We start from the raw sequence: 13,725 nt of genomic DNA, 5'->3' as shown, positions 1-13,725 counted from the left end.
TATTTGCAGTAATGTTTACATATGTAGAGGGAGGCTGCTGATTAGTAGCGACATGGTAGCTGGGGATGTGTGTGATGCTGATACATGGATGGTTTGACAGCAAACAGTATCTGTACACGTAAAGTAATCCATTCTCTTGACACAAATAATCTGCTTTGCATCGCAAGTGTGCCGACTTAGATCATCAGTACAGCGATGAGCAATAAAATCCTGGCTTATTCAGATTTTTTAACGGAGGGAGAACCGACAAGCTACAATACCAAATACAAACGCTCGAAACGAATTGATGTGAAAAAATTGTTTCGGTTGAAATGAAAACATATAAAAGAAACGGGTTTGGGAGTTTTCCTTTCAGTTTCACGGAGAAAAAGCGGGACTTTCTAGATTGAGCAGTTGGAGTGAGAATGAATAGGAAATTAAAATAAATAACAATACATTTGCTTACCATGATGATTCGTGACGTTAGTATCATGTGGAAGAAATCGTGTGTAATCTTATAATTTGAGCAGAATAATCTATATTGTTAATTTTCGTTTTCTTAAGAATGTCTGAAAGAACACAGTCAAAAATAGCAAAATATGCACTTTAAATAGCCTGCCAGTGTAGATATTACAAATTAAGAAAGCTCTGTAGACGAAAGTTCTCAATTGATAATTTATCACGAATATTTGAGATGTTTTCATGGGAAAAATAAAATCAACAACGAGAAACTTTAACTTTGATTTTCCGATTATAGTTATTTCAACCATAGTTGTGATGTATATCTACTTATCTGAAATTAAAATAATGCACCACTATCAGCAGTGGATATACACAAGAAGCAAGTAAGATGCAGAATCCTAACCAGTCTTTTGAGTCCTGATGTCCCTCATCCTTCGCCTTTGAAAGAATTAAAACAATCATTGGGAACTGAATATGACTTAATGTTTATTGCACATGTAGAAAGCCAGTTCAGATGTTCTCACCATGTTCAAATTTTACCATATTTATCATATCAAACACTTTTCTCCATTCTTTCTGTTTCTTCTTGTCTTTTAAATATTACAAAAGCTAAGGTATACTTAGCAGGATGAACAGGATAATAAAAAAATTGCATAGAATACAAAAGTAAGATGATTTAAGATGACCAAAAACAAAAATTCTGCAGACAGAAAAAAAAACCCCCAGGTCTTCACTTTTAAGGCATCACTGGAGGAATATCTGTAAATAATAAACATAGTTCCAAATTCAACATGCAATATATGCATTAATAAGATGGATGGTTCTGTTGCTCATATCCGGTCCTCCTTTTCTTTTGTCCAGAATGTGATGTATCACTCTCATCCTGAAGCAGAATGGCCTGCAGGAGACTTAGCACTTGTATTTGTCCTCTTGGTAAAGCACCAGAAATTTTATTTCCAGTTCCTGGTTGACAGAAAATTGCTTCAGTTCTCCTTCTGACAGTCTCAGCAGCAACAGCAGAAGTAGCCCTGCATGCTTGGATTTTGGTATTTCTGTGACCAGTGCTGTAGACAGAGTGCCAAGGGAAGTTAAATGAAGTCTTAAAAGCCTGCAGTAGTTACTGGAACTGTGATAGTGAGTTTCATTATCGTGTCCACATTTGGTTATCGTTTTTTGTCACCATATATGTCTGGCTGTTTGCCCTCCCTTGGCTGCCTGGGAAAGGAGAAGAAACCTGGCAGAAAAGACAAGGTAGGTCATATGTTTGATATATTAGTAATTTTAACTTTGAAAAAGAGGTACAATTTTGGCTTCTAGAGTATGTAGGAAAACCGTTTTAACTTTCAAACTATTCTGAGTTTAACATTTATTACATCATTTGCTTGTGTTGCCATCATTCTTAGTAGAAAGAATAGATTTATTATAAACATTATGTCATTTCCTCATGCCTTTTGTGATCAATGTTCCAAACTAGCATGATACTGAATTCAGGACAGCATCATGGCAACTTGCAGGAACAAACTAATGATTTTTTTTCTTCCTACAGTAAATGGGAATATGTGTGTGTGCATGTTAGTACTGTCTAAACATAATCAGCATTTGTATTTTAGGGATGGATTTTTACTGGGAGGATGACAATCTTCTTCCTATAGTGTCAGTTTATTTTCATTATCTTCTTTCTTAGTGAACATAATATGAGCAGTTTCTTTTTATGAGAGAAGACAAATGTAGATTTCTTTCAGATTGTCTTTTTTTAGCAGCAGACTGTTTTTTTGGCTGATAAAGTTGCTGCATTCAGTATCTATGTTTATTTATAGTGAGTAAATGAATACTTTGAACCTGCATTTCCTTGTCTGTAAGGACAGTATCTGGAAAAGGTGCTGTTATAAAGTTACAGTAAATCACTTTTAGATTTTTTTTAAATGTCTTATCAGACAGTATTCTGTTGTGAAAGTTTTGTGGGGACTGTTTGTGAAGCCCCTTAGATGCTTTTCAGGTGGATGCCTTTACTTATTTTGAAATTTCAGCTTTTGGCTGAATTCTACTTGATACACGGCATTCTATGACCTAGCCGATTTGCTTTAAGTGTTCTCCTTTTCAGTTTTTTTTTCTATGAAATAAGCATCAATTTTGCTGCTGCTTCATATTTTCTGTACAACTTTTTTTTTTTTTTCAGTGTTCTTTTATTTGTGCAACATCATCATTAAGGTCTTGTACTTTTATAATCCCAACCTTTTCTGATTTTTTAGCAGTTTTGCTATCCTTGTTTTTTTTATTTATTATTAAAGCATCATCTTAAACTTGCCTGTAACTTAGGTGCAAACCTGTTTACATATGAACCTGTTTGCAGTCATAATCTCCTTTATCATCTAGAATATAGATGTTCAGTACTTCAAACTTTCATTGTGTGATACATGTAATGGGATTGCAGTCTATATTTTAGCAGAGCTCTGTCAGTCTTTTTTGATTGATTTATGGTGTCAGATTCTGTAGTTGATTTGAATGAGATTGGCATCCTGCCTATTTTGTGTATCATTTCTAATACAACTTAAAGAGGACAAAAAGCAAACTTGGTTTTTAATTTGTTTTTAGTCAGTTTAGACAGATTGATCTGTATTGAATACAAAGTATCATAAAAGTAAAATTATTTTTGCTTCTGTTGGTTTCCTTCTTTTCATATTTTGTTTTTCTAGTGCAGGGATTAAGCTTTGAATGCAAGTTAGGGGAGCCTTGCTGTGTAAAACATGCATTCACTGTCTCTTTGTCAAGCATGGGACACTGAAATTAAAATAGATACAAAAAAAGTAATTTTATCAGGAATTTTTTATGGCCCTATGCTTGTGTAAGTGTCAGAATAAACTTTTTTGAGGTCTATGAATACATCTTCAAAGAAAAAAATGATTAAGATTGATGATATTTATGAAAAGGAGAGACACACTTCTCTGATCTTGACATTAATGAATAACTGGCATCCCGACCTTCCAAACATTCAGCTCATACCTGCCTTCAGCAATGCTATGAAATTAAAATTTTTGCTGTGGCTTTGTGTGTGGGTTGTCTTCGCTTGAAATTACAGCCGGTGGAAGAGGTTACCTATTTAAAGATTTAAAACTTGTTTTTTGGTGATATGATGCATGGCATTTTTTTTAAAAAGCTTAGTTTTATGTTCCTTACCACATCCAGTGTTTCAGCCTCTTGAAATTTAGCATGTTATTGTAACTGAAAAGTAAGCAAAGAATTGTTTTTGTACTTTTGTTCATATTACAGCTTAAAAAGTAAAGACAGATTAATTATTTTACGTAACTTTTAATTTTCCATCATTTAGGACAGTTTATTTTAACCAACTATCAAAGAAAATTAAGATTCAGAGGGAAACAAGTTTCATTTTTATGTGTGGCATTTTCATATACATATATCAACTACAGTTTTTTATGATAGGAATGATTTTAAAATTGTAAATAGTAGTAGAATATTAGTCTTTAAGGGAGAAAAGTTAAAAAAAAAAAAAATATAAAGTAGTCGTGGAAAGAACATCACAGTACAAGTGTAGCCCTATGCAGGGGAGATAACCCTTACTATGCAGACATACTATAGGCTGTTGTCTCTGTAATGCTAGTTTTGAGCATCACTATTAAGTTCTGCAGTGTTAAATAAATATTTGTTATGCGTCGCTTTTTTTTAAATTTTTTTTTTAATAGCTTATGTGTTCATGATAAATCTTGCTATATTGCTCTGAACTGTCAGAAATGAGTTATGAGTGTGTTTAAACAATGTTAAGGCAAAAAAATTAACTGATAAAGTATCAAAAGAGTAATACATGTACTGGAAGAGGTGATAAAGAAATCTTTTGAACAGTATTATCTGGATTTACTTTTGTCTTTACTATGCAGTAGAAATAAAATACATTCTGTTACTACCAGTTCCAGTCGATCTAGTTCTGATAAAAGTGCATGCTACTTACCTTCAGTGTGTTCCGGATCAAGTGATCATTTGCTTCGGAAATGACAGAGTAAAGATTGATGAGTCTCTAGAAGATTTTCTTCAGTTTGTTAATTAGATATAAACATCATGATTGAAACACTAGATAGAGAGCTAAAGGCTATATAGATCCCTGGTTTTCAAACTGTGGTGTGCATATCACTACTGGTACGTGAAGGTATGATGGGTGGTACATGAGCACCACAACTAAGTTGTAGACTAGTTACTGGTATATATATTCTTAGAAGGTAGGGTTGGGAGGTGGTACTTGGTCAATTCGAATTTTCGAAAGTGGTACTTGTCTGGAAACGTTTGAAAACCAGGGGTCTAGAAGATGTCAAATAAAGCAAAGAATGTTACCCAGAACAGGTGAATAATTGCGATGCAGGCCAATACTCTGATTTGGAGTTACAAGGAATGATAATGAAGATTCTATATTTCATGATTCAGTATATTAGAAAATCTTTCATCATTCTTAGGAGTAGAGAGTTCACTTTAAACTCAAAGCATATTAAACACATGCTGTTTGCAGAATAGATGCATAAATATTAGTCACAAGTGAATAGTCATAGCAAAGTATAAGAGAATAATGATACTGTTACATTCCACAAATTGCTAGCACTTTTGTTTTTCTTTTTTCTTTGTTTCACTATCTTGGCTTAATTTTTTGTTCAAAAAATTTTTTTTTAGTCTTTTATGCGTATTTATTATACTGTTCTTGAACTTGCACAGTATCTTATCTAGTATTTTCTTTTATTCTGTACTGTTTCCCCATTTTGTTAAATGAGATTCCACAGATGTGGACTCAATAGCACACACTTTTAACTAACAGTAAATATGAGGTTTTGCAAAGCAGTAGAGACCACTTTATTTCTGTCGTTTATCCTGAATGTATAAAAAATGTGCTGACTATGAGACTTGTTTTGATGCACTTGACACCCATTTATTTTCACTGCAGCCACCAAACTTGTCATCATGGATGAGGTGTGTATACACAATGATGTTTGTATTGTTTTTTTCCCCCATGGGGTGTTGCATCACCATATTAACTTCTGAACTCCATCATCACCTGGCTGCATATTTGAAAATGTTTCAAACTTTATGATGAAGTACTCACTGCATGATTTTTTTTTCCAGTGCCTTTTCAGCATCCATTGGTTATCATGCTTAAGTTATGGTCAGTGAATTTGCAGTTTGTTTTCAATAATTTCTCATCAAGAGTTTGGAAGTTATCATTTGATTATTTAAATGTTATTTGTTGAATTTGCTAAACAGTTCTTTGCAAAAGTTTTAGAATTCAATTTTTAATGTTAATTACAAATTTAGTTTAACAGAATATTGTTAATAGTTTTGAAAGCAATCAGCAGGCTATTTCCCCTGCATGACCTGCTGGTACCCTTTATTCTGTCAGTTTCAGCTTGCTTAACATTTAAGGTGTTTGAAAATCAGCATTAAGTACCTCCACTCCACATACCATTGCATTATAATAAAGCTTTAAAGCCTTATACAATAGCTGCACTCATGACCATATTGGCATGTTTTGCTTATCCTGTTCTTTAATAAGTCTAGTGAGTTTTGCTTACCAGCTTTAATGGCTGATGTTGCTGCACCCCTCTATCACTCATTTTCACCACGCCCATCTTTTACTTTATCCTTCAGATATGTTGATTTTTGCTAATTTTTTTTTCCAAAAGGTTTCTGATCTCTGGTGTAATGCTTCTAGCACAAATAACCCAAGTGTTGATATCAGTTTTGAGGTTTTAATATCATCAAAAGATGATTGGCAACTGCAACAGTTTGTAAAACTTCACACCAGATAGCATTGATAGGTAGTTTGTCACTGTAACTGCTTGAACGTGATCTACTAATGAAAACAAGGTGTGCTCTTACACCAAGAGGAATACTATTTGCATGAACAATGTTATTAGCATGCACCTGGACTCAGGATAATTCACTTACCCTTTTTCAAACATACTGGCTCTATATTTTCATTGCTTACTTCAAACATTACTTAAATGCCTCATGATAAATGGCTGAATTGAACGAGTATTGTGTGTGTATGCACACAAGTGCATGCATGAGAGAGATCCAGAAATAATATCTGAGTTCTGGGGTTCAGATATGGGAACTTGGTACTGTTTAAATAGAATATTCAACATTGTAAAGGGCAATAAGCAGAACCGATCATGTCTCAGAGAGCTTGCCGCAAATCTGAGGTATATTTGCCTGACACTGAGTAATCTTAGGCAAACAGATTTACAGCCAAACGGATTGAGCTGTTATGCGTGACTCATTGTGATCGTCTGCAAACAGTTTGGCTTCCCTACTCTTGACCCCCTCCATTCACCCCTAACCAAAAGAAATAACTTTTTCCCACTGCTCCATACCCTTGGGCAACTGAGAAGTTGGGGTGGGGTAAGGTGAGGAGAGAATGCTGTTGGCCAGTTGAGCCAGAGAAATGGGTGAATAATAAAGAGGAGGTGCTTGCCACATTAAACAGATTTTAAGTGTAGGAATATGTGTATATAGCGCCTGTTTCCCATGGTGTCCAGCATGTTTCAGGTCTCCAGAGTATAAGGTAGGTTTTAACCTGAAGATTATGCTTTTGGGAACTAGGAACTTTTAAATGTCTTACAGCTTTGAGATGTCTTCATATGCGTTGTATTTTGGGAGAATCTGTATGATAGATGGTTTAATATATTAGGCTAGGTACACTATTTTTTACATACATGTGTATTGTATGTTTTTATGTCAAACTTGTTTCCACATCATTTACTCACTCAAATGTGGGAGTCGGTGTGCACACTCTCTCACACCCTGGTTTTTAATTGCCAGTTGAGTGGCCCCTTCTTTTGGTCCCACACCTAGTTCCCAATGTTAGTTATTGCTCCTGAAATGTTATGCGAAACATAAATCCTGCAGTTTGACAGTTTAACATAGTTTGAAGAGCTGAGTACATTGATAGTGAGGCCAGGGAGGGCCTTTGACCTATGATATGAGCTCGTGAAATATGTATGTTGGAGGCGTGATCGTTGAGGGGCTTAGTAAAGAAGATATTAATAGAACTCCTTTGAGTGAGACAAGATTGCAAAATGACAGACGATCAGTACTTGTTAGTTGTTGACCACTGGCAGGCTTATGAAAGGTTCCAGGAAGTTGCACATTCACTATAGGAAAAGTTACAGCAGAGCAGTAGATTTACTTGATATGTTTGCTGTGAAGACAGTAGCTTAAATGTGTCGAGCAGAACATACACAAGTGTCTGGATTATGTTCTTTCATGGTTTGAGAAATTTCCCGTCAACTCACCCCAGGAATCAGGTGAGGGACTAAGGGAGCTAGCAGTGTTCTTGCATTCAGACAACAGGCCATTTCTAGGGACTGCTTCTAGCAAACATTAATCCTTTTCCTTCAGTTTGCTAATGGAGAACACACTATTCACACCTAGCTGTTACATTTGGGTGAATAAACAAAGTGTCATGCCAGTTCAGCGTTCACTTTGACCATGTAGGGGATGGGAAATCAAAACGAACAGTGGATGGGCACAAATTTGGTAAAGACACTTTTCAATAGGTGAATACCAGGCTGCCAGTCACCTGAGCAGCCAATTGAAAATAGAAGATATCTATGGCGATGAGTCAGGCCGCAGGTAGGGAAATGAATTCAGCTTAATGGGTTGGAGTGGGAGGGTAGTTCTAGTATTTATCGCTTTCAGCACAGAGCGGACAATGTTAAGTTTGATGTGGCGGACAGAAATGGAAATTGCAATTGTTTACAAACGAGAAAACTTTTTGGCGACTTTTTGTGCTTCTGTTTCTTTGATTATTTGGTTTTGATTTTGTTTAATTGATTTGAGTTTATAGGCTTCTGTTTATTTTTCGTTATTATTTACTTGAGACATGGAAGCAATTGACTATTGTTGTAGGAACTGTTTCACAGTTTTGTTCTCGCTTGCTATAAACAGTCACCAGGGGGTGTCTTTGCCAGCTCAGGCAGTGATGACACATACAGAGAAGGTGAGACAAATGCTTGTGCGATTTTCTTGCTGAGTTTGCTGTCGAAGCGAGGACAGGTAAATAAACACAAGATGGTGGTCGTCCGAACCGCAGCGGTTTTTTGTTTTTCGGGGTGGGGATACTTGTGCTACTGGGTTCTCCTTCACTTTACCCACCCTGCTTCGAAAACAGTTGAAAGCGTGCTCTTCGTTATAACCAGCTCTTTCTTTACCAAGAAACTAAAAGGAAAAAAAGAATGCTCGTTTTGGTTGTCGTTAGAAAAAAAAACAACAAAACTGATCGTTTTCTTCCATTATTTGTCACAGCGTCAATGTTTGCCCAGCGTCTTTTGTCGTTGTAGCCTGCAATTATATGCTTATTAACTTACAAGAAACGTGATGTCGTTCGTTAAGTAAGCAGTAGCGGAACCGCATCTGATTTCATCCTAAGAAAGCCAGAACCGTGGGAAAAGTCTAGACATGCACGCCTCTTCACAACAAAACAAAATTGGCGTGGTTCACATACAGGATGTTGTCACTTTGCATAACTCAGGTGTTAACAGGTGTGAAAAGGATGCCGAGTCGACAGGCACGCAGAAATGAACTCGCGTCCCCGCCCCGCATCATTGTACAGGCATGACGCATGCACTCGCCGCACCACATCGTGCATAGACTAAGGAGTCATAACGTTGCATCATGCAGCATGTCCGGGGGCAGGAAATGGACCGTAACCCGTACAGCCATACCAGACCCTCAGTGTTCTGGTCAGCACGTGCTTTTAGAAATCTTGGATGGAGCTGCAGAACGGCCACCGCTACTGTACGGGTGTCTTGAAGGAGTGAAAGACCACGAGCGCCAACCTGTGTGTGGTTACAGCGACGATGATGCTGAAGATTGTGCTTTGTCTCACCTCAGTAGAATTATCCGCCTCGATGTGACACCCATAACATCCCGTGAACGTGTCTCATCGGTTAGTTTTTTTTTTTTTTTTAACCTCCCCACCATCCCACCTCCTTCCCAACCACCACCACGTTTCGCAGTACCCAACACCTGTCCCTTGCCTGCCGAAGGTACAAAGCCCGACCCTTTATGCTTCATCACATGTCAGTGCCGACGGTGATGCGAGCCCTGGTTGACACCTTGATAGTCGAGTGGCAAACGTGTGATTGTACAGTGTTTGACTTCAAGGCCTTTGACACCGGTGAGGAACCAAGGTCGATGTCGGGGGAGGGGTTGGACCGCAAAATTAAGGTAGATAGTATCGAGGGGCAGTGTGCTGACGACGGCACGCCGCTTTTCTCGCTCCCTCCCACCACCACCACCACCGCATCCCGAGATGTGGAGGCAGAAGCGTGAATTAAAGCAATCAGATTAGCATTTCACGCCATCGGCAGTTGACTCACGCACGTGGACAGGTGCATCTCATTATTTCGCTATCCCCGCCTCTTGCCTCAGTGACAGAACTGAGTTCCCCCCAAAGTTAGCCCTTAGTTATGTCTTATATACCCTGGAATATTGAGAGAAGAAAGGGGTGGGGTGGTGATAAAATCAAATATAAAATCATAGTACTGTAACTGGGGAAAAGAAAAAAAAATTCGAGAGATGAAATAATTTTTATTCTCACACCTCCTCATACCCTCTGAGTATAACCCCCATCATTAGGTGTAACGTTTTAATGTAGGAACATAATTTTGATTAGTAACAGGTTAGCATTAAAACTGCTGTCATGCGTGTACGTGGGGTACTTGACAAAATGCTTCACCTGCTGAGAGAAAGCAAAAATGGCAGCCATAGTCTGAATCGACACAGTCCTCGCTTGGTTCAGTGGCCACAATTTAGCATCCGAGAATTTCTTTGTCATCCACAATGAAGATTTGCTATAGTGGATACAGGTGTTCAACCCCGGCTTGTGGCTGTAAGTGTTACAGGTCGACTGTTTGCTGGGTCACGTGGTTCTGTACGCACTGTGCCCTGCTTTAGAGGGAGGACACCCATCTGACTCAGTTGATGAAAGAGTCAAGGTCCTGCAGCCTGAGTTCTCTCCATGTGACATCCGTTTAGAGGCTGGCTGTCTGGCCGTGATGTGGCCTTAGTTGCTGATTCGGTGTTGGACTGCTTCACGTCTCTTACAGAGAACAGAAGCCCAACGGTTTAGTCCGCAGTCACAGTCTTGATTGGTTCCCAAGTGCCTCTGCTAGGTGTGGTAGTCAAGCGGCGAAAGCTGGTATGGTTCCGGCATGTCACGTGGCACGTGGGGCCTACACGGTCCTCCAAGGATGGGTTGAGGGAGGCCGTCGACCAGGCGAGCAGAAGAGATGGTGGCTGAGCTACGTCAAGGAGTGGACAGACCGCCACCTGGGAGTCCTCCTGGAAGGGTCGCTGGATAAGTCAAGGTTTTGCTTTGTGACATCTGCCAGGATTCACTCATTAATTAAATCTAAACCGGTAATTACTGAACGGTTCCCCTGTACCACCATACTTTATTTCATTTATTAGGTAAAAACCGCTTACTCATTTTTTATTACATCTCCGATATATTGTCCATGACAGACTGGTAAGAAACTAAGCCAAAATGGTTGGGTAGTCCTACCCAGAAACCACATACATTATTTTAGCCACCATCTGCTGGTAGCAAATGTACCCAGCCTGGGTAGACTAACCCGCTAGGTCGACTTTCTTCATGAGTATGGGCACCGGCCAGTTCGTCCTGCCAGCACAGACTGCAGTGGAAGGGCACATTAGTCTCTGTCCTGCGCACTACTGCAGACCTGTAGCCAGAGCCGGCGCCTGCTGGGAGGCCGAGGTCGATGCTGGTGTCTGGCGAGGAATTTCATGTTTGTGACAGAGACGCAATGGTACCCCGACAAGCCAGACCGACGTTTGCCGTGCAGCAGGGTGGGCTGGGCTGTAACCGGATTGTGTCCACCGCCGCAATTACCTCCTGCAACATCGGGTCCTCATTATCTGACCTGGAGCCTGGTCTCACCACCAAGTGGCTGTCATCCACAAATAGCAACAGCAGATATTTTCATCTCTCCGGTAAACAGGACTTTGTGGTTTATATGTTTGTGTGTGTGTGTGAGAGAGACAGACCACTGTGCCCTTCTACACTGGACATCTCGTAATCTGTAAGGAAATAATTTATATGTGATGTTTGATGTATCCGTCCTTAGTAATCCTGTAGTGATAGCCTCCTAGCGTGGTCTCGACTCCAAGGCAGGAACCATCAAGGCTTAATTTTGTTGAAACATAATCTCAACATGTTTGCCGTCGGCCTTGTGTCAAACCTTTCCTCGAAATTAAATTGTTTGGGCGTTGTCCGTGCCTGCGCAACCTGCATTTACTAAAATTCTTCAGTTTTGGCATTTTCTTTCCTAGAGCGGGGGTGATGGGTGGGGAGGCTCAGTAGTCCAGTGTTTTAATTCCTAAACATTCATCTGTGCTTGTCTGTCGCTAGGCCCCTTCCGCTCTCGCTCGCCCTCTGAATTTTTACTTATTAGTCCTTGAGTAACTTTTGTTATTCTGTTACCCTCGTAAATAAAGATTTGTTCATTGTTCTCTCTCTCACTCTGTCCCGGTCTTGTGGTACAGTCATGCGCCACTTATTGACATGACAGTTGACTAACGAATCCTGCCTATGGTATGCTGGTCAGATAAGTTTATAACACTGGTGTCATGTAGTCGTGTATTATTGACAATACACAATCCTCGCTGCTGCTCAGGTATTACTCTAGATTCTAGAATGTTCCTAACGGTGCCTTACATCGGCATCTATCGTCTATTTTGGTTCCTCCGCGGAGCCGGCGGGCGAGGAGAGAGAGAAGGGAGAAGGAGACGGAGGTCCTCCTGTCCCGATTAGCCTCCTCTTGCATGCCATCACTGCGAATGGGAAACATTCCTCGTCCCTCTGTCAGCTTCCGTTTCAGGAGAAGGCACAACAACCTGCCTGTTGTTGGCTGTAGTCACGTGCCGATTCTTCGCCACAAACTATGGGCTGACCACGTTCTCGCGTCGCCTGTCGTTTCCTGCCTCGGGGTCAAAGGTTGGCTTTCATACCACAAACGTCATTATTTATTTATTCAGCGTTGCTGGTCGGTGAATCGTGTCTCTAATTTATTCTCAGCATGCGCCACACTTTGCTATTCATAGACGACGGGAAGAGGGAAGAAATGGTGGTGACGAGGTACTCCTTAGTCTTGTAGCCTGCACCAAGCGGGAAGAGTGACGCAACATGAGTACAGCCAGCCACCTCACCCACATATTGGCCAAGCTTGAGTTAGTTACTGTGTGAGCGATCAGGCGTAGCCACTTTACACAGCCTCCGTGACCGTGAACCAGTATTTTCGTGTCTGTGTTCGTCAGAAACAAATTAATAATAATAATAAGTGTTCGCAACGGGTTTGAGCCAAAGTGGGGACAGGACGCAGGTCCTGGTGCGAGATACCTTGTCCTGGCCGTTAGTTATAAAATATAAATCATTGAGTTGCTAGCATGCAGCAGCTGGGGGCGCGTTGGTAGGATGTTTCTTCTAACTAGACCGACCCTCCCTGTCTGGGTCGGATCATTACAAGGTCTGTGGACATGGAGGAGGCAGACAGGTGAGCCTTAGAGAGTAGGACATGTTTCACGCGGCTATAGTCGCTAACCGTTGCGCCACCTAACCGCTTTAAGTATTTTCGGGATGAATTCCGTAATTAGATATCATCATCATCACTACTGCCAGCAATTCGTTAGACTTCTGGAGAAGAGAAGATTTTCTTCTTGCAGCCTAATTTCGCTGTATACTTATTTTATGGATCATAATAGTCACTGTACATTATTTATCAGACTCCACAGTTCCCCCTCTCACCTCCCGTTTTGCCTCCCTCCCTCAGCCGCGAACATCAGTAGTGACGTTTTGCCACTCCGAGGTCTTGAGCTGGGTATCTGTTTGAAAGATATTTGAAAGGCGAACTCGCGAGTGAACCACAGAGTTGAACGAGTCCAAGACAAGGGTGACTATATCCACTGTCCGTGTGATCAAGTGGAAACCCACGATAGAGTATGTCAGTCCACGTGGTCGGGCCGTCGTGCTACCCGGATCTCTCACCAACTGTTGCTGCAATGCGGTTGAGGAATGGCTTGACGCTTCTAGGCAGTCAGTGATCCATCCCACACCGCCCCACTTAGAGGACCACAAATTCAGGGTAGACACGAAAGTTGTGACACTAGAATGTCTTAAATCGTCGGGTAATAAACGCTAAGCCTCAACACCTGCGGGTAGATACCCGACACCCTTCTCGCCCTCTGCTCCAACGTCTTGCTCAGCATTTG

At 40.4% G+C, this 13,725-nt stretch overlaps 1 protein-coding gene across 11 annotated transcripts in view; it reads left to right on the top strand.

Moving 5' to 3' along the window:
- The window catches only part of LOC112563323 (cytospin-A-like), a 44,316-nt gene that overhangs the window by 164 nt on the left and 30,427 nt on the right, over positions 1-13,725 (top strand). For 2 of the 11 annotated variants that reach the window (XM_025237217.1, XM_025237210.1), the window contains exons 2-3: positions 1,303-1,692; positions 5,378-5,403. In XM_025237217.1, coding sequence (XP_025093002.1) covers positions 5,395-5,403 — 9 coding nt within the window. In that variant the 5' untranslated portion in view covers positions 1,303-1,692; positions 5,378-5,394. Of the gene's footprint in view, positions 1-1,302; positions 1,693-5,377; positions 5,404-5,556; positions 5,597-7,576; positions 7,740-11,147; positions 11,452-13,725 lie in introns of those variants that run through there. The other 9 variants (XM_025237206.1, XM_025237204.1, XM_025237212.1 and 6 more) reach the window with 8 other exon arrangements.

This window comes from Pomacea canaliculata, linkage group LG4 (genome assembly GCF_003073045.1).
Source record: "Pomacea canaliculata isolate SZHN2017 linkage group LG4, ASM307304v1, whole genome shotgun sequence".
Taxonomy (NCBI): domain Eukaryota; kingdom Metazoa; phylum Mollusca; class Gastropoda; order Architaenioglossa; family Ampullariidae; genus Pomacea; species Pomacea canaliculata.
Note: the sequence above shows the minus strand (reverse complement) of the source record. Positions and strands in the feature narration are given on the sequence as shown.